This window comes from Maylandia zebra, linkage group LG1 (genome assembly GCF_041146795.1).
Source record: "Maylandia zebra isolate NMK-2024a linkage group LG1, Mzebra_GT3a, whole genome shotgun sequence".
In the NCBI taxonomy this organism is placed as follows: Eukaryota; Metazoa; Chordata; class Actinopteri; order Cichliformes; family Cichlidae; genus Maylandia; species Maylandia zebra.
This window is the reverse complement of record NC_135167.1, coordinates 43,303,828-43,328,891: the sequence shown is the minus strand read 5'-3', so window position 1 is coordinate 43,328,891 and position 25,064 is coordinate 43,303,828. Positions and strand designations below refer to the sequence as shown.

The following is a 25,064-nucleotide window of genomic DNA, read 5'->3' as shown; positions in this document are numbered from 1 at the left end:
TAACCATGTATAATATCCACAACACTTAAAAAGAGGTTACACACACACAATACGGTAATATCATGTTGAGGTGCAGTACGTATCACTCCGCGAGGCTCCTGCCTACGATAGCCGTAATGCTCCGACAATCCATCGAGCGGTGCGGCTTTGTAGCTTAGCAAAGTCGTAGTAAAACATTTGACAGATTTTCGAGCGCCGTGCACATAAAACCGTTTCGAGGTCAGTAAACACAACCAGAGTTCATACATAAGGCGCACGGGATTATAAGGGGCTCTGTCGACTTTCAGAAAATTCAAAGGATTGATTTTAAGTGTGCCGTATTTTCCAAACAACACGGTAATAACGACGGCCCGCTAGCATGCGCTACCAAAAATTGTGCTTTGTTGTGTATCTGACGGATGAAAGCCAAACCAGTTCCACACCAGTGAAGCTGCAGCATTTTTACAAACCAGTTCTGGTTCATCCGTTTCATTCAACGATCCGCTCTCGCTCTTCTCTTTCTGCGTCGCTGCCTTGTGTGTATGTAAACACAGGCACTGCGCATGCACGTTTTACCCATATTCTATCGCCATATTTCATTTTCTTATCGTTGCCCAAAATTACACCGGTATTACTGTGAACGGTATGCTATAGCCCAGCCCTAGTTCCAGCTCCCGTTTTTCCTCGATGACAACTCGTACCTTTCCACTCCCTTTTTTCTCCCTCCCTCGCTCACAGACACATAACGTGTATGGCAGTCCATTCTCCCTGCAGCACAGACTACACTGCCTATGATGCTATATTCTTTAGAGCTATACCTGTAGCATTAGTCATTACAAGAAGTGTTTGTGAACTAAAAATCAAGAATGTGGGATACTGTTTGTCCATGCGCGGACGGGGGGGGGGCGAACATTTTTCTTGTAAAACAAAGGGGGGCCCAGCAAAAACAGTTTGGGAACCACTGCTTTAAACAAACAAAACGCCAGCACTCACTGAGTGTTTACTTTTAAGCGACATGAATACGTTTCAGCTATAGCTGTCATCAGTGCAAGTGAAGAGTTGTATTCCGTGATTTGAAGAGCCCAGCGCTGCTCCTGACGGAGGGAAAACCAACCCTGCAGGGAGACCTACCTCGGCACTTGTGCAGGTGAAGCCAAAGGGAAGATTTGCTTCATCATATTTTCTAGTCTTTGTCTTAGAATGAAGTTGGTTTGGAAACATATTCAGCGATGCTTCATCTCCTACTTTGCATTTCTGTGGGTGCCCTGTGCTAGCAGTGTCCAAGTGTTTTGTTTTTTCCCCCCCTTTTCATACCGCGCCCCCCCTGCAATGGCTCTGCGCCCCCCTAGGGGGCGGGCCCCACACTTTGGGAAGGCCTGGTTTAAAGGATGGATAAGGGTATAAGATATAGAGTTAAGCACACAGCTTTTTGTATAATATCAAAATGGATCAAGTCGAAAACGCTGTCTCAGATGTAATCACTACAACTCTGCTTTATAGTCTCAACTTTCAATAAATGATTACTGTATGTGATTATGGCAGGGGAAACTCTTCTTATGATTCTAAAAGCCTTTCACAAGGTCTATAAAAGTATGTCTGCTTTTATAAACCTTGAGAAAGGAAGTGAACTCCAGTTGCTCTTAATAGTTAACTTCCATGTTTCTCATGTTCTTCAGTGTGTAATTGAATAGGAGTATATTACAAGCAACTAGTAAAAAGTCTGGACAAAAGATCAAGTATCTCGGAATTTAAAATAATGGTGCACAAAACCTTGTGGGGGAAAAAAAGCCAGGTATTCTAACTAAGGCTACGTTCACTCTGCAGGTCTTGATGCTCAATTCTGATTTTTTGATCAAATCCGATTTTTTTGTCTGCTCGTTCACACTACAAATAAAATGCGACAGCAAACGCGCTCTAGTGTGAACGCTCAAAGCGGCCCGCATGCGCAAAAGAAGACTTCACACACAACACGCTCTGTTTAGACCCAGAGCAAACAGTATTGTTTGACTGATGGCCCTTAATATAAAGACTTCGGACTTTACGTTTCCCAATTTTTGCTTTAAGTTATTTTGTTATTTACATAATAATGTAAATAACCTAATAATGATCCTTATTGCTGTTTTAGAGGAGCGGTGCTTCAAAGGATAGCTGCAGATTTCTGTCAGAATCTGCAGATTATACAGTACAAATAAAATGTTCACGTTTCTCCAACGTTGTCTTCCCAACAGTTTCACTGATATCTACATGGGATGGCCAGAGAAGCGTTCGCGATGTCTTCTCTGGCGCTGATAATTGGCGTCTGTCTTGTGTCGGTGACGTAAAAGACGGATTTAATGCGACCTGACCTTTCACACAGCAGTCGCTTTCTGAAACATCGGATACGTATCGGATTCAGTACCACATACAAAAGTGACCCAGATCGGATTTGAAAATATCGGATTTGTGCCGTTCACACTGTCATACCATGATCGGATATGGGTCGCATAGGGTCAAAAAAAATCGGATTTGATGCGCTTTCGCCTGCAGTGTGAACGTAGCCTTAGATACACTGTTGAAGGTAAGAACACTTTAAACAGTATTTAAATAGATTTGCAGACTCAATCTTTTAGCAGTTTTTATATGTATGAAGCTACAAGTATCGCAGTCTGAATACGACACCCCTGTAATAAAGCCTCCCTTTACAAACGGTTTTATTGCATTCTGTTTTAGAGAGTTGTTAATTAAACCAAAAACCTTATATTTAATAACTATAAATATACTCTATATATTTATATTTATTTATATTTACTCTATAACCATAAATATGAACACATGACGTTCTAGCAGGACAGCTGTACAGTACTGGAGACAGACCTCATAACCTGCTAGCTAAAGATGGCGTGCTTTCATGTTCGTGCTTTCAAGTGTTCAGTGCTTTGTCTCAGTTTTGCATAGAAGTGCCGATATCCAAGAACTACGGCAGATGCTCAGCTACTGTAGTCTCGAGAAAAGGCACAACTTGGTACATTGATGGAAACCCCAAATTGATTTGTAGTCCAAACTAAGTTTTAATATTTTATACATTTAAAGTTCAAATTTATACATTTGCACTGCAGTTTTATATTTTTAAACCTGTATTTGTGCAATGATTCTGAGCTAGAAAAAGAACACTTAAAAGTCCAGTGTTTCCTCTGCAGGTTTGTAGGGTTTCCTTTTAATCATTTGCTAAATACTAACATTCACAAACTACAGGATATAGCTTTCAGATGAGGTGCCATACAATAGTTTTGGCATTGCACTTTTTCTGCAAAATTCTACAAAAAAGGTTGAATGTTAATGCAACAGAAATAACAATGCCGTCCAAGACAGGTTGCTGGTGAACTGGTGGATATTAAGAGATTAACAGCCATAAAGTAATTAAATTGTTGTTTAGAATAATAATGTCCAGAATACTCACTATACCCTGAGTTATAACTTAAGCAAAGAATTGTCAGTCTGGCTTTTACTAATATAAATAAAAACTGAATGGCACTACTCTCAAAGAGAGTGTTCAGAGCTCCAACATCAGAATCACTCACACCATACGAAGGTCAACAAACTTCATCATAAGACCCTGAGTGGTGCGCTCAAGGTGAATCTTTCAAAGTAACTGAATGGACTCTAATAAGAGTGAACTGTATAGAAAATTCTATAAGCCGAGTCAAGGCTGAATTTAGACCTGCTGCATCATTCTTAACACGTCTACAAGTTGAAACCATTAAGAAACAGACAAATCACTCAATTAAAATGGCTCAGTGAGGATTTCTGTTTAGTGTCACGTTTAAATCATGCCGACTTCCTCAGGACTGTTATCTTGGCTAATTCCATTAGAACGTGGAATGGCTGGGAGAGAACTCAATCTAGGAATTATTCCATGTAGGCTAATTCACCTGTCTGGGGCCTAAATGAATGGAGGTAATTTGGCTCAATTGAGAGTAATGACAGAGAGGGTGAGAGGGAAAGAAAGATGGACAGGGTGGAAGCAGGAGAGAAAGGATAATTAAAGCAGAAATAACGAGTGGGAACGATTCAGAGCTGACCAACGGCAGATGAGGGTGCAAAAAGTCTTTTTCAAATAACAGACTCAGAAATTATGACGCTAATAAAGAAGAAAACTATTTAAAATGACTTGTTGTTCAAATGTGCCTCTTGTGGTGATTGTGCTTAAACAAACGTGGAAAAGTGTAGCAGTCTGAGTATTTGGGAGCAAGTGGATAAAGGCAGAAATTGCACAAGTATTTTCTAATTTACACTATGTGGAGTAATTTCTTACCACTGACTTCATTTTTTTATATCAGTATTATTTTGCCCTCACTGCGCAGACAGCACAGAAACAAAAATCACAGCTCAAACGCTGGAATCACGTCGTAGACACCTCATAACTAATGTGCAATTAGAAATCATTGTGTGTGTTTGCAACTTATGATATCGTGTTGCCTTTTGTTCATTTCTTTTTAAAGGCCACTATAGGTTTCTTGGTAGGGTATCATTGTAAGGTCTCTACCTTCCACTATAAAGCACCTTTGGGTGACTGATGTTGTGATTTGGCGCTATATACTGTAAATACAACTGAATTGAACCCACAATCTATTTTTGGATTTTATGAATCAGTGTGGTTTTCTAAACTAAAACTGCAGCAATAAACATCAGTTTCAAGTGCAGGCAGCTCGTTCTGTCACTGTGAATACTGATAGTGTTTTCGGGCTCTGACACAGAGTTTTAGTTTTGGTTTGGGAACCGGTGACAGCTGATGGAAGAGCAAGGATTGTTTTGGTTATGATTTCTCAGGAAAAAGTAAACGTGGCAAAAATGGCTGAGAAATAAAACAGTCTTGATAATTATCACAAAAAAGTCCTCTAATAATAATGATAAAAGCAGCATGATGGGAAGCCAGCCCTGCTCTTACTTCCACACCCTTACACTGCACCTCTCACTTTGTAAAAGACAAAAAAATATATACACAGTTGCACAAGTGATGGCTTATGCAGTGAGGTAACCATGGGAACTGCCTGCTAAACTTTGATCATTTTTGTCCTCTGTAAAACAAGCTGTCCAACTTTTAAAATGTTGTTAAAATCATATGTAAAAACATTTATTTCAGGATGTTTCTACCAGAAGTGTTCTACAATCTATTAGTCATTGGGTGCACTATAGTTTTACACACACTGCAAAAACACCATCTCAACTGCAAATCATGGTGGCAGGAACATCTTCTGAGGCTGACCTCACAATAACTGAGGGAACGATATATTCCATACCGAAAATACAGGATTAGCTAAGTCAGAGAACCTGAATAGGGCTGTTCATTTCATTAATTCCATTTTGAAGGTAAAATGTTCAAAAATTCTTGTTCATTTCTTTTGAAAGTATCAAAAGCAGCAAAAGAAAATGCTCAGTAGAGTTTGCTGTTGGTAAATTACTGGCTGTTAATTACAGAATGCAACTAAGTAAGTTCCCATTTGTGCTCCATTCCAAAATTGTCTCATCCTATGAATACCACCCCACAGGGAGGTCATCCATACCATCTTTCTCTGGGAAAATGTTATCCTCCATACATACATTCAAACATCCATCTTCTGTTGTTTATCCAGGTCCAGATCATGTGGGCAGCAGTCTAAGCAGAGACTTCTCAACGTTCCTTTGCTGGCCACCTCCTCCATTTTCCAGATGTAACTTCTCCAGCATCCTGGGTCTGGCCTGGGGCTTTCTCCCAGTTTCTCCCATGCCTGAACCACCTCAGCTGGCTCCTTTTGATGTGGAGGAGTAGTAGCCCAACAAGCCCCTCCCAAATACCAAGCTCCCTATTCTATCTCTATGGCTAAGTCTAGCCATATGCAGTCTAGCCTGCATAGGAAATTTCAGTCACCACCCATTATTCAGCTCTCTCTTCACTGGTATAGCATTTGTCCCACTGCTGTCACTCCACCAATCCTTCAGATCCCCACTCCTTCACTCACGAAGAAGACCCCAAGATATTTAAACTCCTCCACTTGCTATGCACTCCAGCGCATTGCTATGGACAGAATCGGTAACAAAGGCCAGCCCCGGCAGAATCCAACACCCACCAAGAACTAGTCTTACTTATTACCAGCAATTTAGACCAATCTTTCGTAATGGTTGTACAGGAAACGGCTAGGCCACAAAAACGGACCTAACACCTCTTTGGTATTTGATCAAACTTTAAAAAACACATGTAGACTGATTGGACAAATTCCCAATTAACCTCTAATATCCACAATCTCCTGATTGTGGATATTAGAGGTCCAACTAACAGGCTTATTCTCCTCTTCAGCTCCCTGGCATATCCAACCTGATGGTTTCCACCATCTGGTTCAGGTTTATTTTGTCATGACCACTGACCACCTTGCAGACAACTTCACACAACCACTCCAGCAATTGAGGTGCATAATATAGTCCATTTAGACTCAATGTTCTCAACCTTCCTCTGTTGAAGGACAGTCCAGCAACCTCTCCTGCCACCTAATCAAACTCATTACTAAGTGATGATCAGTTGATAGCTCTGCTTCTCTCTTCACCTGGAGGTCCAGAACATGTGGCTGCAGATCTGATGATAAATTTACAAAATCAATCATTGATCTGCAGCCCAAGGTTCCCTGGTGACATGTACACTTATGTTTGAATGTGGTGTTTATTATGGATAAGCAAACTGCCCTTAGCACAGAAGTCAAAGAATAAAACACCTCTTTTAAAATGTACAAATGTAAAATTCAAAAAACAGAGAGTACAGTCCAAAAGTCTTTAGCCACCCCCTATTTCGTTATATTTTTCCTGGAAAATGGGAAGTAGGTGCAGTAATTTATTGAAATTGCAAACATACACTACCAGTCAAACGTTTTGACACACTTTCTCATTTAATGGTTTTTCTTTCTGTCTTTTTTTTTTACTGCTTTCTACATTGTAGATACAAACTATGTGAAAAAAGATTTATGGAATTATGTAGCAAAGAAAAGATATATAACTCTAGCCGCCCTTTGCTTTGCTGAAAGAGCTGCAAACCCTCGGCCTTCTCCCAGTGAGCTTCATGATGTACCGGTAGTCACCTGAAATGGTTTTCACGTCACAGGTGTGGCTTGTCACAGCTCATTTGTGGAATATCTTGCCTTCTTAATGGGGTTGGGACCATCAGTTGTGCTGTACAGAAGTCAGTTTGAGTTAGCTGACAGCTCTATTTAACAACTGTTAGAATTCATATTATGAAATGACAGTCAGTCTGCAAAATCAAAGTAATCGAAGCAAAGGGCGGCTATTTTGAAGAATCTAAAACATGTTTTGAGTTATTTCACTTTTTTGTTTACTTCATAATTCCATGTGTTCATTCATAGTTTTGATGCCTTCACTGAGAATCCACAATGTCAATAATCATGAAAATAAATAAAAAACATTTAATGAGAAGGTGTGTCCAAACTTTTAACTGGTAGTGTACATAGAACTAGAGTATATAAGGCACAGTTTTTATAATTCTATAAAGCTTGAAAATCAATACTTCATATGAAAAAACTATGACACAGCCTGAATTCTCTTAGGCGAGCTTTCTTGTAATGTCTCTTTGGAGATTAATATCTAAATTTCAGGAGCAGGACCACACCTCCAAACGCACTCCTTCCGGTTCTCATCTATATGTGTTCCCCCAGTTCACTAAGCTGTTCATTCTCTCTTCCACAGCATGTCTTTATCCTGTCTTCCTTCTCTCACCCCAACTAATCACAACAGATGGCCCCGCCCCTCCCTGAGCCTGGTTCTGCTGGAGGTTTCTTCCTGTTAAAAGGGAGTTTTTCCTTCCCACTGTCGCCAAAGTGCTGCTCATAGGGGGTGATATGATTGTTGGGTTTTTCTCTGTATGTATTATTGTCGGGTCTACCTTACAATATAAAGCACTTTGAGGCGACCTTTGTTGTGATTTGCTGCTGTATAAATAACATTAAATTGAATTAAAATGCTATCAAACCCCAAATGAGGAAGTGGGCCCAGCTAGTGAAAAGCAGTCTTTGGAAATAGACCTACAGGTTTCTCGACAAATCTTCCCAAGCTCTTCTTAAGATGTTGAGTGTCTTTTTCTTTTTTTCCGTTCTGATCCAACACTGTTCTATTAATATTAAAGTCCGCGATGTGGGGAGATCAGTCGAAGACTGGCTGGAGTATTTTGTGTGTTTTTCAATCTAGATTTGCTTTTATGACATTGGCAGTTTGTATAGAACCATTGTCATTGACACAGTTGACTAACCGCAAGCTATGCCAGAGCCTCCACTACGTTTTACAGATGACTGTAGAGACCTTTCTTGTAGTGTTTCCTGACTTTCTGCACATACTGAAGATGCTCTGCACCAAGAATTTCAGCTTTAGATTCAGAGCAACCCCTCTACCACATCTAGGTTTGTCAGACCACATGTCCATGCTGTTGATCCCTGCATACACTCCCATTAGGAGAAGAGCCCCCCCAGTCACAAAAACTGTGAAAACCTGGCCAGAAGGTGCATCACATCAGCTGCAGGACTGTTTTGAAAACACGGACTGGAGCATGTTCGAACATCAGGACCTTGAAGAGCACACAACATCAGTGCTCTCATATATTAACTTCTGTGTCAACAGTGTCACTGTGGACAAACGTCTCCGGGTGTATTCCAACCAGAAACCCTGGATGACTAAAGAGGTCCAGGTCCTGCTGAAGCAACGTGACGCCGCTTTTAGATCCGGTGATGGTATGCAGTACAGTGCAGCCAGATCTCAGTTGAAAAGAGGCATCAGAGAGGCCAAGGCAGCGTACAAGAGAAGGATCGAAGACCACTTCACCACCAACAACTCACGACAGGTATGGCAGGGAGTTCAGCACTTAACCAACTACAAACCTGGCAATACCACGTTGACTGAGGGTAACGCGGAGCTTGCAGAGGAGCTGAACCACTTCTTCGCACGCTTTGAGGTGAAGGGACCAGAGGCAGCAGCAGAAAAAACATCGGACAGCAGCAGCCCAAGCCTCATAGTGCAGGAATATGAGGTGAGGCGCACACTGAGGGCAGTGAACCCCAGGAAGGCCACCGGACCAGATGGGGTAACCGCAAAGGTCCTAAAAGAGTGTGCAGACTTCACTAAGATCTTCAACACTTCACTGTCCCAGTCCTGCATCCCGCCGTGCCTAAAGTCAGCCACAATTGTCCCACTGCCAAAGCGTACTAACATTAGCAGCCTCAACGACTACCGACCAGTTGCTCTAACACCTGTTATAATGAAGTGCTTTGAGAAACTGGTCCGACGTCACATCATGTCCTGCCTGCCACCCACACTCGACCCGCTCCAGTTTGCATACAGAGCTAACAGATCAACTGAAGATGCCATTGCTACAACGCTCCACACCACCATCTCTCACCTGGAAGTGCAGGGCCGTTACGCCAGGCTGCTCTTTGTTGACTTTAGCTCTGCTTTCAATACGATACTCCCGGACAGACTAATAGATAAACTGCTGGAAATTGGACTTCCTTCCACCACCTGCCGCTGGATCAGAGACTTCCTCTCAGACCGTGTACAGAGAGTTAGAGTGGGGCCTCATCTTTCCTCAGCCCTCAGCCTCAACACTGGCTCTCCACAAGGCTGAATACTGAGTCACCTACTGTACACTCTGTACACACATGACTGTGTTAGTTCCCACCCAGACAACACAGTCATCAAGTTTGCAGATGATACCACTGTGGTGGGGCTCATCTCAGGGGGAGATGAGACTGCATACAGAGCTGAAGTTCAGAGGCTGTCAGATTGGTGTGCAGACAACAACCTGGACCTCAATACCACCAAAACAAAAGAACTGGTAGTTGACTTCAGAAGGAGGAAGTCCGAGCTGCAGCCTGTCAGCATCAACGGGGAGTGCGTGGAAAGGGTCTCCAGTTTCAAGTTTCTGGGTGTGCACATAGACACAGACCTCCAATGGAGCTCTAATACCTCTGCGGTCTTAAAGAAGGCCCAACAGCGTCTCCACTTTCTGAGAATCCTCAGAAAAATGGACCTGAAGAAGGAGCTGCTGACCGTCTTCTACCGCTGCTCCATTGAAAGTGTGCTGACATATTGCATCGGTGTGTGGTTCTCCAGCTGCACCACAGCACACAGAAAGGCACTCCAGAGGGTCATCAACATGGCCCAAAAAATCATTGGACATCCTCTTCCCTCCCTGAAGGACCTGTACAGCACTCGCTGTCTCAAGAGGGCACGCAGCATCCTACGGGACTGCACACACCCAGGACACCGGGTGTTTAAGCTGCTGCCGTCTGGCAGGAGGTTCAGGCTGCTGAGGTCCCGAACAAATAGACTCAAGGACAGCTTTTACAACAGGGCAATAGCCCTGATCAATGTAAATAGCTGACCTGACTGGATACCTCCCTGGACTTTTTAGGGGGAGGTAACAATGTTTAAAACGATAACAATAATATTTATATTTATAACAAGGTGCAATAATAATTAATGTGCAATAATAACAGTGTGCAATACACATACACTTATTCTTCTTTTTTATACTAAGTTAATATACTGTGTTGTGTTGTTTGTTACGTTGTGATGTGTCATATCGTGTCGTGTTGTGTTATATGTAGTGCCGACGTAGGACAGTTTTTCCAATTTCATTGTACTACTGTACTATGTATGACTGTGCAATGACAATAAAGAGTTATCTTATCTTATCTTATCTTATCTTATCATTGATTCATCATCAATAAGATTTGTTGCAACTGATTTTCAGTCCAGTCCTTGTGTAATTTGGCATACCTCAGCCCTTTCTCTCTGTTTTCTTCCTGAAGAATGGATTCTTGCCAGCCACTGTTCCATTTGGAAGCCTCATTTCTGATGAGGCTTCAACAAACAAACTGAAAGGCCAGATGTATCGGTCAAAAGGCTTCTATCAGGTCCTTGCTGCATTTATTACAGATGGTAGATCAATTTCAATTTCTTAACGACACGACTTTCAGATTCCATTCATCTGCTGTAGATGCTTTGTTTTCACCACTTGGGTATGTTGCTGAGTGGTGGTACGGTGATTAGCACTATTGCATCAGATCAAGAATGTCCTAGTTCAACTTCACCACCTTACCTGGGCCTTTCTGTGTGGAGTTTGCATGTTCTCCATGTGTTTTTGTGGGTTCTCTCCAGATGCTCCGGCTTTCTCCCACAGTCTAAAGATATGTGGGGTTCGGTTAAGTAATGATTCTAAATTGTCCATAGGTGTGAATGTGAATGGTTGTCTCTTTCTACGTGTTAACCCTGCGACAGGGCGTATCCTGCCTCTCGCCCTATGGTACCTGGGATAGGCTCCAGCCACCCTGCGACCCTGCCAAGGATAAGTGGAACAGCATGGAATTATTATTATTGTAATGAAATATAATTAATGACACCCAGTTACTTCAATCAGAGATCACTAAAGTAAATTGGTGTGTAACATTACTAAACCAATGTCTGACTCTGTAGTTTTCTCTGGTACCCGTCCCCCACCAATTGGACCAGAAGTGACATGTTTAGCTGCATGTTCTCTTTAAATTGCTGGCTGTCTAAGAGACTGGGTCTGCTCCTAGACCACCAAAAGTTACCAAAAAACATTTTAAAAATAAAAAAATCACAACGAAAGAACAATAATTATCCACAACTACACCAAAGAGTAAAGCAGTGAAATGCTGTTTATTAAACATTCTCTCTCTCCGTCTTAGTACACGAGTTAATAATTAATCAATAAATCGATTTCCTCTGCCTTACAGAAACCTGCTCACAGCAGGATGATTATGTTAATGACAGCAATCTTCCTCTGCAGCTTATAACCCAACCAAAGATGCAGAAAGTTTTAGTTCATTTGAAAGCCTGACAGGTAGCTGGACAACTCAAAAACAGTTTTATTTGCTGTGATCTATTGTCCATCTGGGCCTTACTCATCTGGGTGATTTCAACATCCATCTAGATACTAAAAATGACAGCCTTAACACAATTTAATCTATTATTAGACTCAGTTGACTCAAAAGTCATTTCTGTGCTTGTCCTGCTACATCTCACTGCAGCATAATATTTTAATACAATGATTAGAACATGCTATGGGTATTAAAGGCACTGCAATGCAGTGGGCTGAACCATATCTATCTATTAGACACCAATTTGTTCCTGTAAATAAATTGTCCTGTTTAAACACTCAGGTTAATTATAGAGTTCAGCATAGTTTTGTGCTGGGACCAATTCTGTTTACATTAAACTTGATTCCTTTAGGCAGGATCATTAGAAAACACAGCATACACTTTTACTGCTATACAGATGATACCCAACTTTATTTGTCCATGAAGCCAGATAACACAAACCAATTAGCTAAGCTTTATGTCTTTAAGACATAAAGAGTTGAATGACCTCAAGGTTTCTGCTTCTACATTCAGATAAAACTGAGATTGTTGTACTCTTAAAATCTTAAATCTTAAATGATAATGAAATGATGGGCCCAATGATAACCCTGAGAAAAGAAAATCGTGCGGTCTCATTGGAGTTACAAGATGTTTTTCAGTTTCCAACCATGGGGGATCTGGATCCAACCAATGTCTAATGTGCTGTATGGTAAAAGACCAATGATATAGTTTGGATTTTGGTACTAACCAACCTCCTTCTAGTCTTTGTTTGGGGCGATCGTGGCTCAAGAGTTGGCAGTTCGTCTTGTAATCGTAAGGTTGCCGGTTCGAGCTCCGACAGTCTCAGTTGTTGTGTCCTTGGGTAAGACACTTCACCCGTTGCCTACTGGTGGTGGTCAGAGGGCCCGGTGGCGCCAGTGTCCGGTAGCCTTGCATCTGTCAGTGCACCCCAGGGCAGCTGTGGCTACAATGTAGCTTGCCGTGAATGGGTGGATGACTGAGTGTGCGCTTTGGGGTCCTTAGGGACTAGTAAAGCGCTATACAAATGCAAGCCTTTTTTTTTTTTTTTGTAGCACTGTCCACTCTATATGTGAACAGCTGTTATTCCATATAAATTACTTAAACAAAGAGTCAAGTTTTTTCCAGTAATCAACTGGGGGAGGTAAAGGAAGCACTGAACTTTTCTATTTTTTTAAATAGTAGAGTAATTGTTCTTAAAAGTAGAAGCTACAGAGGACACTATTTGAATACCTAAATAATTTATATTATATATATATATAAAAAAAAAAAAAAAACACCCAGCACGCCCCTGCGGGCGGTTTATCCTTCAAGCTCGGGTCCTCTACCAGAGGCCTGGGAGCTTGAGGGTCCTGCGCAGTATCTTAGCTGTTCCCAGGACTGCGCTCTTCTGGACAGAGATCTCCGATGTTATTCCCGGGATCTGCTGGAGCCACTCGCCTAGCTTGGGAGTCACCGCACCTAGTGCTCCGATTACCACGGGGACCACCGTTACCTTCACCCTCCACATCCTCTCGAGCTCTTCTCTGAGCCCTTGGTATTTCTCCAGCTTCTCGTGTTCCTTCTTCCTGATATTGCTGTCATTCGGAACCGCTACATCGATCACTACGGCCGTCTTCTTCTGTTTGTCTACCACCACTATGTCCGGTTGGTTAGCCACCACCATTTTGTCCGTCTGTATCTGGAAGTCCCACAGGATCTTAGCTCGGTCATTCTCCACCACCCTTGGGGGCATCTCCCATTTTGACCTCGGGACTTCTAGGTTATACTCGGCACAGATGTTCCTGTACACTATGCCGGCCACTTGGTTATGGCGTTCCATGTATGCCTTGCCTGCTAGCATCTTGCACCCTGCTGTTATATATATATATATATATATATATATATATATATATATATATATATATATATATATATATATATATATATATAATATTTATATATATATATATATATGATATTTATATAAATAGTTGCACAATGTTGACATCTAATTGGATATTGAGAGTCTGAATTAAGCAACATAGGGGCAGATTGTGTGAGGTTGATTTTACAACCTGATAGTTTGCCAAAAGTACCTATGATGTTCAACAGTGTGGACAAGGACAACTGAAAAGCCAATATGTATACTAAGGTTTCATCAGGGTATAATGAAATATGGTGTATATCCTACAGTACAAAGTGGGGGGGGGGGGGGGGGGGGGGGGGGGAGTTTCTAAGGTTTGTATGGAGCAATTAAAATAAGTAGTGAGAGTGAGCATCCCCGTCTTGTTCCACCAGAGTATACTAAATATAGATGAGGAAAACTCTAATGCAGATACTAGCTGAAGGGTTAGCATATACATTTTTATCATCTTAATAAATTTGGGACCTTTCCATAAATATTTCCACTCCAATCGATCAAACACAAAGAAGCATCAAAGAAGAAAAGTCCAGTCTGAGACTGGGACCTTCTGGACTCACCGATAACATTATGTTGTCAGAAGACAATCTTCCTTTTGTAAAGCCTGTTTGATCACTGTGAAGCAGTTTGCCCAGCACTGTCTCAAGGCATGCAGCTAATATTTTGGCATATAGTTTAACAACTGCATTTATTAAGTAAATGGGTCGGTAATTACCACACTCCTCCAGCATTTCTAAAAGTGTCAAATATAACTCAGGAGGTTTTCCATCAATACCTGATAAACGACCTTTGTTGGTAAGTTCGAGGGCATAATGCAGTTCTCAGAGAATCTCAGGTTTTTACGTGTTCTGGAGAATGAACTGGAAGGTGAATATTCTTAAAGAAAGCTTCTGTTTCCTCCTCAGATAGCGAGTATTCTCACAAATATAGCTGAGCAAAGAAAGTTTTACAGGTATCATCTCTGAAGGTGAGGTAAATATTTTTTTATATATTTCTATTATTATTATTATTATTTATATATATATATATATATATATATATATATATCTATATATATATATATATATATATATATATATATATATATATATATATATATTATATATATATATATATATATCTCACATTCTTTGCATTTTTTGTAATAAGTGCCATGGTCTCTGTGCTTCTCTGGCTGGCTCAATGCCAGGCCAGATGTTTCTATTATTATTGTGCCCTCTCTTTCTGTCTCTCTCCTCCGTCAGAGCTCTGGGCAGAGCTCATCTCGGGCTCCCGCCCTTGGCCCATGCACCTGGCCTAATTACTCACCTGCCGCTGATCTGCCTGATTAGCTGGCCACTATTTAAGATGGCGGTTCAGTGCTTCTTGTCACTCTTTCCCTGGATCCAGGGAAATACAGTTTACAGTACAGTAAACTGGACCTGTTCCCATTTCCTGATTATCTGAGAGTGGATTAGTGGCGAGGTGTGTGTGTGGACCTTTTTCCTTCCTTCCCACAGATCCCTGGAACCCCGGCCCGCTGCATGTTGTGTATATTGCACTTGGTGTTTCTGTAAATAAACTGTTGACTTTCATTTTGAAAAGAAACCTTGGTCTGCACTTGAGTGCGTTCAGTCCTGTGACAATAAGAGCAAAGCTGCTTCTCAAGAAACCGTTAACGACAGCCCATACAAAGAAACCTGAATAAGAAAAACTGCCAATATAAATATTGATGACTTCCTCCAGTTTATGGCTTAACTGGTCAAAAATTCTTTGTTCCCTAAAAGTGTAACATTAAATCTCCATATGTTCGGTTTACACTGGGTGGGGGAAAAGTTAAACTGACTAATAATTGGATTATGATCAAATGGACTTTTTGGGAGGATATTAGCTGATTGAACACACTGAACCAGTTTAGCAGAAGTAAGATTATAGTCTATACTTAAAGACATTTTGTGGGGTGCAGAATAAAAAGTAAATTCTTTAGTGGCTGGGTTCAATGATACAGTCTGAGCTGTTGTCTGTGAAGGTTCTCAGTCATCCAGGTCAGGGTAGTCTAAGGAGCTTGGAAAGAAAAGCGTCTGGACTTCTTTAAGTTGCTTGAAGACGTTTCACCTCTCATCCAAGAAGCTTCTTCAGTTCTAAGGTCAAATGGTGGAGAGTCCCAGATATAAACCCCGTGGGAGTTCAATTCAAGGTTCAAGGTTCAAGGTTCTTTATTTGTCACATGCATAGTTATACAAGTATAACACACAAAACACACGCAAAAATTGGGGGGGAGTTTCCCCCCAAGAGGGACAATGGACCCCCTAATGACCCTCTACCTCAGTGGTTCCCAAACATTTCCCCCCCACAGCTCCATTGCTGTTTATTTCACACCTCAAACATTTAATAAACAATTAAGCAAATACAAGTAATCTGCAATAAATTACAGGTAGCAAGAAAATAAACTACTAACTCTTTTACGCTGCGTCCGCACCTACACGGGTATTTATGAAAACGCAGCTGTTTCGTCCACGTAAACGGTGTTTCGAATCACCGAAAACTGAGATTTTTTAAACTCCTTTTTTGCGTTCACGTGTGGACGTCAAAGGTATGTGCCTTTTTCACGTCACGCTGTGCACCACGTTATTGTTTACCTGAGATGAATTGCAGAATGGCAGATAGAGACGAAATACTGTTAATCTATCTTCAGTTTTACACGCTTACATATAAACACGCAGTTGCTGTCCCTCCATTTACAAAGGCAGAGGCGTCACGATGTGATTATTTTACATGTAGTTGTTTTTTTCCTCTGTAATAATGTTCAACATTGCTGTCAATACATTTTTCAAAAAATGCCTCTCTGTGCAAAATGGGTTCAAAAACATAAACAGCTGTGGGATCCTGTTCGTCCCTGATTTAGACAAATCGTGGCAGGATCAGCCTGATGTTATTTGTATCCCGCTGTAACTTTACTCTATAAAGAGCTCACATCTCCAAAATGTCAGCAGTAGTTAGTCATTAACTACTCATTAACTAGTCATTTTTCACACATGGTTGTAGTGCTTTATTGATAGAAAGTGTGGTTGGTTTGTTTGATCTGTTGTACCAAGTGTGAAATAAATAAATAAATGAAATGAAATTACAACAAGTGTTTGTGAACTAAAAATCAAGAATGTGGGATACCCAGGGGGCGGGCTTCACACATTGGGAAGCTCTGCTCTACCTAATCACACGAGCCAAGGTGTGAAAACGGGTGTAGAACCCACTATGAAACCTACCACTGTGAGTGGGCATCAAGGCGTCTGGGAGGGATCTCAAAACTGGATTATAGATGGCAGAGAGTTGGTGTCGTAAACCCCGCCTCTGTTCAAAGATGGTCGCTCACAGTGGACATAGATGCTTCTTTCACTCCTCTTTCAAACCATCTGTCCTCTCTGTCCAAAATGTGAACATTGGTGAAACAAATAAGGTGTGAGGTACACTCCATGGTCCTTCTACGTCACAAACCATGAAGTTGGCTCACTTTAAAATGCACTCCTGTGTTTATTTTGTTTTTGATTTTCTTTTTTGTTGGCTTGAAATGAAATCTCTCTCCTGGTACTGCAGCTTACTGCAACGTCTGCATGAGTGTCCATTGCAGGCATTGAAGAGACAAAGCCTGAAATGGACACATTGGACAAATGGACACGCACACACACACCCAACCCACCGACTGACTCACTCACACATACCCACCCACCAATGACACAAAGACACCCATGCACACATATCAACCCCCTTTGAAGTGCACCCCACCCCCCACTTCCCTCCCATGCCAGCAGCAAATCCAGGCCATACCCAAGTCTTGGGGCTCACCTGCACGCTGCGTCAAAGCCAATCACAAAAATGGGACAAGACAAACTGCTCTGAGTCTAAGACAAGCTACAGCTAGCAACAATCGATAGGTGTTCACATATCCTTTCCCAGAGCCTGTCAACAGGCATACAAGACCATATAGCATGCATGTAGTTCTTCTAATGACTGTCTATACAGTGGGTGCATATGTTTGAGTATATGACGCCTATTTGGAACATCCTTTGTCATATATAGTGTGTTCTATGGAGAGCTTTGTATGCCACAAGTTGCTGTAGTAAGAGCACATTATGTTGAACATGGCAGCATGCATTGTTTGAAAAACGTTGTAGTTATGAATTTTCTCTGCTAGTTTACTGCTAGAAAGCTTTAAAGTTAATAAAAACGCCCTCAGTTTTTAATGGAAGCCCATTAGCCATTACAATTTGTTAACATTTCAGAATTAAAGCCCTTATTTTGATACAGAAAGTTATTCTGTTAAGCATGTCTGAGTCAAATCTTCCAAATAAAAATCCTTGAATAGTTACAGTAAAGGAATTGAATACTCTCACTTTGTTAAAGGAAAAGCATTTGATTGCTTATTGAAAATATTAAATACTTTCATGCTATCCCCCTTAAACTTTTTTAGGCAAACTCTTTACCTCTAGAGAGCAACAGAACAAGTCCAACATTAGCATCAGTTCGTCCAATTTCTCTAGAAATACTTCTAACAACTAAAGACAGGAAGATGGTCATAGATTAATAAATGAAAACACTTTCTGAATGCTTCATTTATAATGGTTTATGCTGCGTATGACTAATATACGCACACAAAGAAACCTAAAAAAAACTCAGTCAAAGATAACTGTTAAAATTTGTATTGCCATACTGTAGTATTTGTATCTGGCCACTGTATTTACTGTTTATTGCATGTTGCTCATCATTGTTGCTCATGTTTTTCTCCCTCTGCTGGTCTTCAAATAAAATTTTTACGTGCAACCACCCAATTTCCCCGTGGAGTACAGTAAACTTTCATCTTACAACCATCATTTTAGGCTGTACCTTTCTCCAATGTAGCCAGCTGTGCACTGGCACTGACCGCTGATATGGTCACATAGCCCTCCGTTACGACACGTGCACTCCTGGGAGCAATTAATGCCAAAAGATCCAAATGGACATGGCTGGGCACACACTGGACCCTGATGGAGAAGAATATATCACGTTTACATGCGCATCAAACATGTCTCGGAAGGAAGCGACATATCAAACATATTAATTATTAGCAAATTAGGTAATGACAGTAATGTCAACAGTATCCAGTGAGCAGTTTCAAACTTCTCTAGTCCAAGAAAAACCCTTGGTTCATGTTTATGGCCTGGATTTAAACTTGAATTTATGGAAAAAAAACCTCAAATTAATTTAAACTAAGACAAATAGTTTAATATATGCAACTTTACATTTCACAATTCTTTAAAGGTAGATTCTGTTATTTGAAAAACTAGGCTCTGATGTCTCATTTTTTCCATCTAAAGTAAAACAAGGAGCAAAAATCTCTGGAATCAGTCCAATAAATAGTAAGCAAGACTGTTATGACTGGATACCTGCAATGTAATCCCATGTGGTAACTACCCACTTCAAAGTAAAAGTACTTGGTGTCTGACAATGTGATGCAAACGACGACGTGACTAAGAGAAATGTCATGGGAGGTGAGCTGTTGCAGGAAGACATTAGTGTAAAATAGACAGATATATTACAGCCTACGCTCACTCCCAGAGCTTCACATATTGCAGGACAAAATACTGACTCTGGTTGACATATTTGTAATGTGAATATTTACCCCGGGATAAAAACAGGCTGCTGCATGGAAATCATAGCTTAATGTTAATTGAAACTAACTAAATCAAACTAACTTGCAATAAGAAAATCTAGTTCCTAATTTAAAATGTGGCACAGTAAAGTGCAACACTTGGTAAAGCTTTCAAAGACTACTGTGGGGGCAGGAACAGACTAAAGCTGTGGGCAACTGTACCACAAATAGATGGAAACACTCCTGTTTTCAAGTTCAAGTTACAAGAAGAGAGGCTTGCTGCAGAATTAGTGAAGCTAAATGTTAATCTTACAATACAGCAAATAAATGAAACTAATTTACATTGAAAACTTTCACAGACACAGTATTTCAGCTCAAGATAGGACCAATGCAGAACATTTATGTACTGCATTGGTCCCATGTTCAGAATAATTTAGGCCCAAATGGTAAAACAGAGCCTAGGACACAAAAATACCAGAATTTTCTGCTATTGTAATATTTCCCTGGCAGTTAATTCAGATAAAAACAAACAAACAAACAAACAAACAAACAAACATTTGACCAAACTATTACAAAATGAAGAGTGTGACCCAGCAGCCAGTGCCACATGTTGAGAAAATGATGATTGATAAATTTTTGTCACTTAAAATGTGGCATGAAAAAAGTTTTTTAAGAAGGTATATTTTATAATACAGTATCATGGCGCTTAACTGTTGCTAATCCTTAAATATTCTTTTCGGCAGATTAGTTGTATGATGCTTATCTGCTTTTGCATGTGTCATGAAGTCCTCACCATCCAGCCAGCAGGACAGGAACACTCCCCAGTGACATGGTGACATGTTCCACCGTTCTGACAGGGACAGTGATGCTCACACAGGGGGCCATGTTTACCTGGAGGACAAGGTTCCTCACAGCTGGAGGGACAGAAAGCAGGAAGAGGTGTTCGCGTCAAGCGGTGAAGCTTTTAATCACTGATAAAGCTCAAAGGTTCGACACAGACAAGTGGAAGGTTAATACAGCTACACTTTAGGTTACTTCAGTAACTTATGAAAGAGTTTATCAGAAGAGAATATAGAAGAGCACTAGAAGTAATTTCAACTGTTGTCACTCTGAAGAAAATATTTATATCAAAACTTACTAACAAACATCTGAGAAAATAATGTCTGCTTAATTCTTTCTTTTCAGTGGCAGGAATAAGCTGTGATATGTTTATAGACTTCCCAAATCATCATCATACCTGACAGCTTAATGGCAAATCCTAAAAAAGCTGGAAAGGGGAAATGAGAGCATATGATACAGATCGATTTAATGACATGGAACATGACAATTTATTTACAGTACGATGCGAGGCTTGAGGAAGCTCTCATTTTCTTTTCTTTTTTATTTTAAAGTGGTCTATAACAAAGATAACACAATCTGACAATTCAATTCAATTGTGAACAGTTGCCTCAAAGTGCTTTAAACTGTAAGGTAAAGACCCTACAATGACACAGAGAAAAGAGAGAAGGCAAACAATCACCAACAAGGTGATTCTCAAAGGGCTGCTGGCCAAAAATTATCTCAGCATTGTGTGCAATGTGTCCTTAAGAGACTGAGGAATCTGAACAAGTCAATGATAAAAGAAGAAATGGCAGGCCTAAAGATGAACAATAACTGAAAGTCATGTCCTCCAGAAATAGGAAACAATCCAATAACACAGGACCTGAGATGCAGCTGACCTGGATGAACCAGATACTGTTTGCCGAAGTCTCATCTGGTCTTAATGTAAGGATGACACATATCGGGTCTATGGCTGCAAACCCTTGGTCTTCTCTCAATGAGCTTCATGATGCAGTCCCCTGAAATGGTTTTCACTTCACAGCTGTGGCTTGTCAGGGTTCATTTGTGGAGTTTCTTGCCTTCCTAATGGGGTTGGGACCATCAGTTGTGTTGTGCAGAAGTCAGGTTGGTACACAGCTGACAGCTCTATTTGACAAATGCTAGAATTCATATTACGAAATGACAGTCAGTCTGAAAAATTGCAAAAACTTTGAATGTGTCTCCAAGTACAGTCACAAAAACCATCAAGAGCTACAATAAAAGTGGCTCACATGAGGACCGCCCCAGGAAAGGAAGACCAAGAGTCACTTCTGGTGCTGAGGTAACAGCACCTCAGACTAGAGCACAGATCAATGGCACACAGAGTTCCACTAGCAGACACATCTTTACATCAACTGTTCAGAGGAGACCGCGTGAAATTGAAACACTGAAAAATATCACTTTCTATTCAATGACCTAAGGAAAAGCAACAAGCAGAAGAGATTTGTTTGGGCCAAGAAACACAAGGAATGGACTTTAGACCAGTGGAAATCTGTGCTTTGGTCTGGTCCAAATTTGAGATCTTTGATTCCACCGATCGTGTCTTTGTGCGACGCCAAAAAAGTGACCAGATGATCTCTACACCCATGGTTCCCAACATGAAGCACTGAGGAGGTGTGATGGTGTGGGGGTGCTTTGCTGCTGACACTGTTGAGGATTTATTCAAAACTGGAGGCACACTGAACCAGCATGGGTACCACAGCATCCTGCAGCAACATGCCATCGCATCCAGTTTGCGTTTAGTTGGACCATCATTTATTCTTCACCTCCGGGCTGTGTGAGGGCTATTTGACCAAGAAGGAGAGTGATGGAGTGCTGCCCGGCCTCCACAGTCACCTGACCTAAACCCAATGGAGATGGTTTGGGATGAGAGGGACCGCAGAGTGAAGGCAAAAGTGCCAACAAGAGCTCAGCATTTCTGGGAACTCCTTCAAGACTGTTGGAAAACCATTTCAGGTGACGACCTCATAAGATAAGATGACTCTTTTTTTTGTCATTGCACAGTCTTACTTACTACAATAGTTCAGTGAAATTGGAAACTGTCCCATATCAGCACAAGTCAACACAACAAAACACAACACAGTGGACTTTAAAGTGGCTTTAAAAAAAGTGCAAGAAAGGTACGGGCAAAAACAGTAAGTGAATGTTTATTGCACATTATTATTTTTCCCCCAAAAAGTCCAAAAAAAAAAAAAAGTCTGCCTCAGCAGCATGAATATCCTGCCAGATGGCAGCAGCTTCAACACCCGGTGTCCTGGCTGTGTACAGTCCAGTAGGATGCTGCATGCCCTTTTGAGACAGTGAGTGCTGTACAGGTCCTTCAGGGAGGGAAGAGGATGTCCAGTGATTTTTTTGGACCATATTAATGACCCCATGAAGTGCCTTTTTGTGTGCAATGGTGCAGCTGGAGAGAATCCATTGAGAGAATGCCAAGAGTGTGCAAAGCAGTAATCAAAGCAAAGGGTAGCTTTTTTGAAGAGTTATTTTTTGAGTTATTTCACACTTTCTTGTTTACCACATAATTCCATATGTGTTCATCCATAGTCTTGATGCCTTCAATGAGAATCGACAATGTAAATAGTCATGAAAATATATTAAATGGGAAGGTGTGCCCACACTTTTGATTGGTAGTGTAGATTGTAATGCTGCTACATAATTTTCTGCCCAAATTTGAAAGTATGGACACCAAAGCATTGTTTTTACGTTTAGACTAGACTGAAATAGAAATGTGTAGAAAATGTGGATATGTTATACTGCTTTGTATGCTAATATTCAGATTTGTAACTGTTTAAAAAAATCATACGCATTTAAAACAGTCAAATGCTGTTTGTCATATTGAAAGACATGCAGCCCTATTTAATGTTACTCAACTCACAAGGCCCCAGTGTATCCAGGTGCACAGAGGCACTCGCCAGTCTGGTGATGGCAGGTAGCGCCATTAAGGCACTGGCACTCCAGCAGGCAGTCTTTGCCATAGAATTTGGGGTCACAGGGCTCCTCACAGCGCCAGCCCTGGTAGCCATCAGTGCAGACACACGCTCCTGTGATTGGGTTACATTTGGCACCGTTGCGGCACTGACAGCGGTTACTGCAGTGTGGACCCCAAAAGTCACTCTCGCAGCCTGTAAAGAAAAGGGACTGGATGAATCATTAAACATTATTTAAAGCTATAAAGTGTGAAGCCACACAACGGATTATTTACTTGTGGTTTTAATTTCCAACAGCAAATTCACAATTGCAGTGAGGGGTCAGCCGTGAAGCAAGGAACCTACTGCACTCATGGTGTCACAGCTTTGTCAGTCTTACATGAAACACAACCTGAGCAACTGAGCTTTATTATAAACTGAGCAAAATTAAAAAACAAAACAAAAACAAAAACATAAAAACACAAAACAGACCAACTCAGTAGTACAGAATAGGCCTAAAATAGTAAATAATAAAAACGTTTTTTGCCACTGTAAAGGTGGAAACTGGCCTGAAACAGCCACTTAGTGTGCTATAGCAACAGAAAAGTCTTGAACAGATAAACATGTTGTGTACTTTTGCAGGAAACTACCAGGATTGTGTTCTATTCTTAGTCACAGTGTGGTAGCAATGATAACATGGACTGAACCACCACTCACAACCACCAGCACTTTATACAGCCTCTGTAGAAATTATCCACATATCTCACTTATCTTAACTGCACTACTGTATAGCTCTGTGTAAATAATCATTCTGTACATACGATAATTTTTAACCCTACAACTGTTTATAACCTGCATAGTTCACATCTCTGTATAACTGTATATCTCATCTTCTGTATAGTTTTTTTATTTCATATTTATATCCTGTACATAGCTTGTACTCACTACAGCCTGTACATACTTATAGTTATAGAATATTCACAACATACTTCATACCGTGTACATTATAACATACCATAATAGACCCATTTCTGTAATATACTCACATATCTATATTATTGCTAATATATATTGTAATATATCTATATCATGGCTAAAGCACTTCTGGATGGATGCAAACTGCATTTCGTTGCCCTGTACCTGTGCATGTGCAATGACAATAAAGTTGAATTCTATTCTATTCTATTTTCAATTTAAAAAAAATGCTGGAGAAACTACAATAGAAATTTCACTCTCACTTCACCTGAGATAATTATGTAGCACTTACTCGAAACACTAATCTTGGATATATAATATTGGAAAGTGCATGGATGATCACAAAAACCACAGTCCGCATATATCCAATCAGAAGCCCTGGGTAAATAAAGCTGTTTGTGCCAAGCTAAAAGTGCGGACCTCTGCCTTTAACTCCGGGGATGCTGATGCATACAAAGCAGCCAGGTACGACCTCCGAAAGTCCATAAAAAAGGCCAGAAAGGACTACAGGGACAAAATGGAGTCCAGCTACCACAGCTTTGACACCAGGCGACTGTGGGATGGACTGCGCTGCATCACTGACTACAAGAAGGTCAACACAGTTAGTGTTCAGCCCGCTGCATCTCTCGCAGACGAGCTCAACAACTTCTATGCTCGTTTTGACGCAGACAACAGAGAGCAGATCCTCTACCCTCAGGAGGACAGTGAGGCTGCAACTTTAACTCTGAAAACAGAAGCTGTGAGATGGACCTTTAAAAAGGTCAATCCTCACAAAGCTCCAGGACCGGACGGCATCCCAGGCCGGCTTCTCAGAGCATGCGCCAACCAGCTGGCAGAGGTGTTCACCAACATCTTCAACCTCTCCCTAAGGCAGTCAGTGGTCCCCACGTCCCTCAAAGCATCCACCATCATTCATGTTCCCAAAAAATCAGTGGTCT

The 25,064-nt window shown here is 41.0% G+C and overlaps 1 protein-coding gene across 5 annotated transcripts in view; it reads right to left on the bottom strand.

Moving 5' to 3' along the window:
* Positions 1–25,064, bottom strand: part of LOC101468455 (multiple epidermal growth factor-like domains protein 11) — a 267,137-nt gene that overhangs the window by 69,090 nt on the left and 172,983 nt on the right. For all 5 annotated transcript variants that reach the window (XR_013099674.1, XM_076887043.1, XM_004568657.5 and 2 more), the window contains exons 7-9: positions 23,121–23,367; positions 20,181–20,301; positions 18,643–18,779 (exon numbers count right to left, since the gene is read on the bottom strand). Coding sequence is in view for 4 of the 5 variants with exons in the window: in XM_076887043.1 (XP_076743158.1) it covers positions 18,643–18,779; positions 20,181–20,301; positions 23,121–23,367 (505 nt within the window). In the remaining variant the exon portion in view is untranslated. The remainder of the gene's footprint in view (positions 1–18,642; positions 18,780–20,180; positions 20,302–23,120; positions 23,368–25,064) is intronic.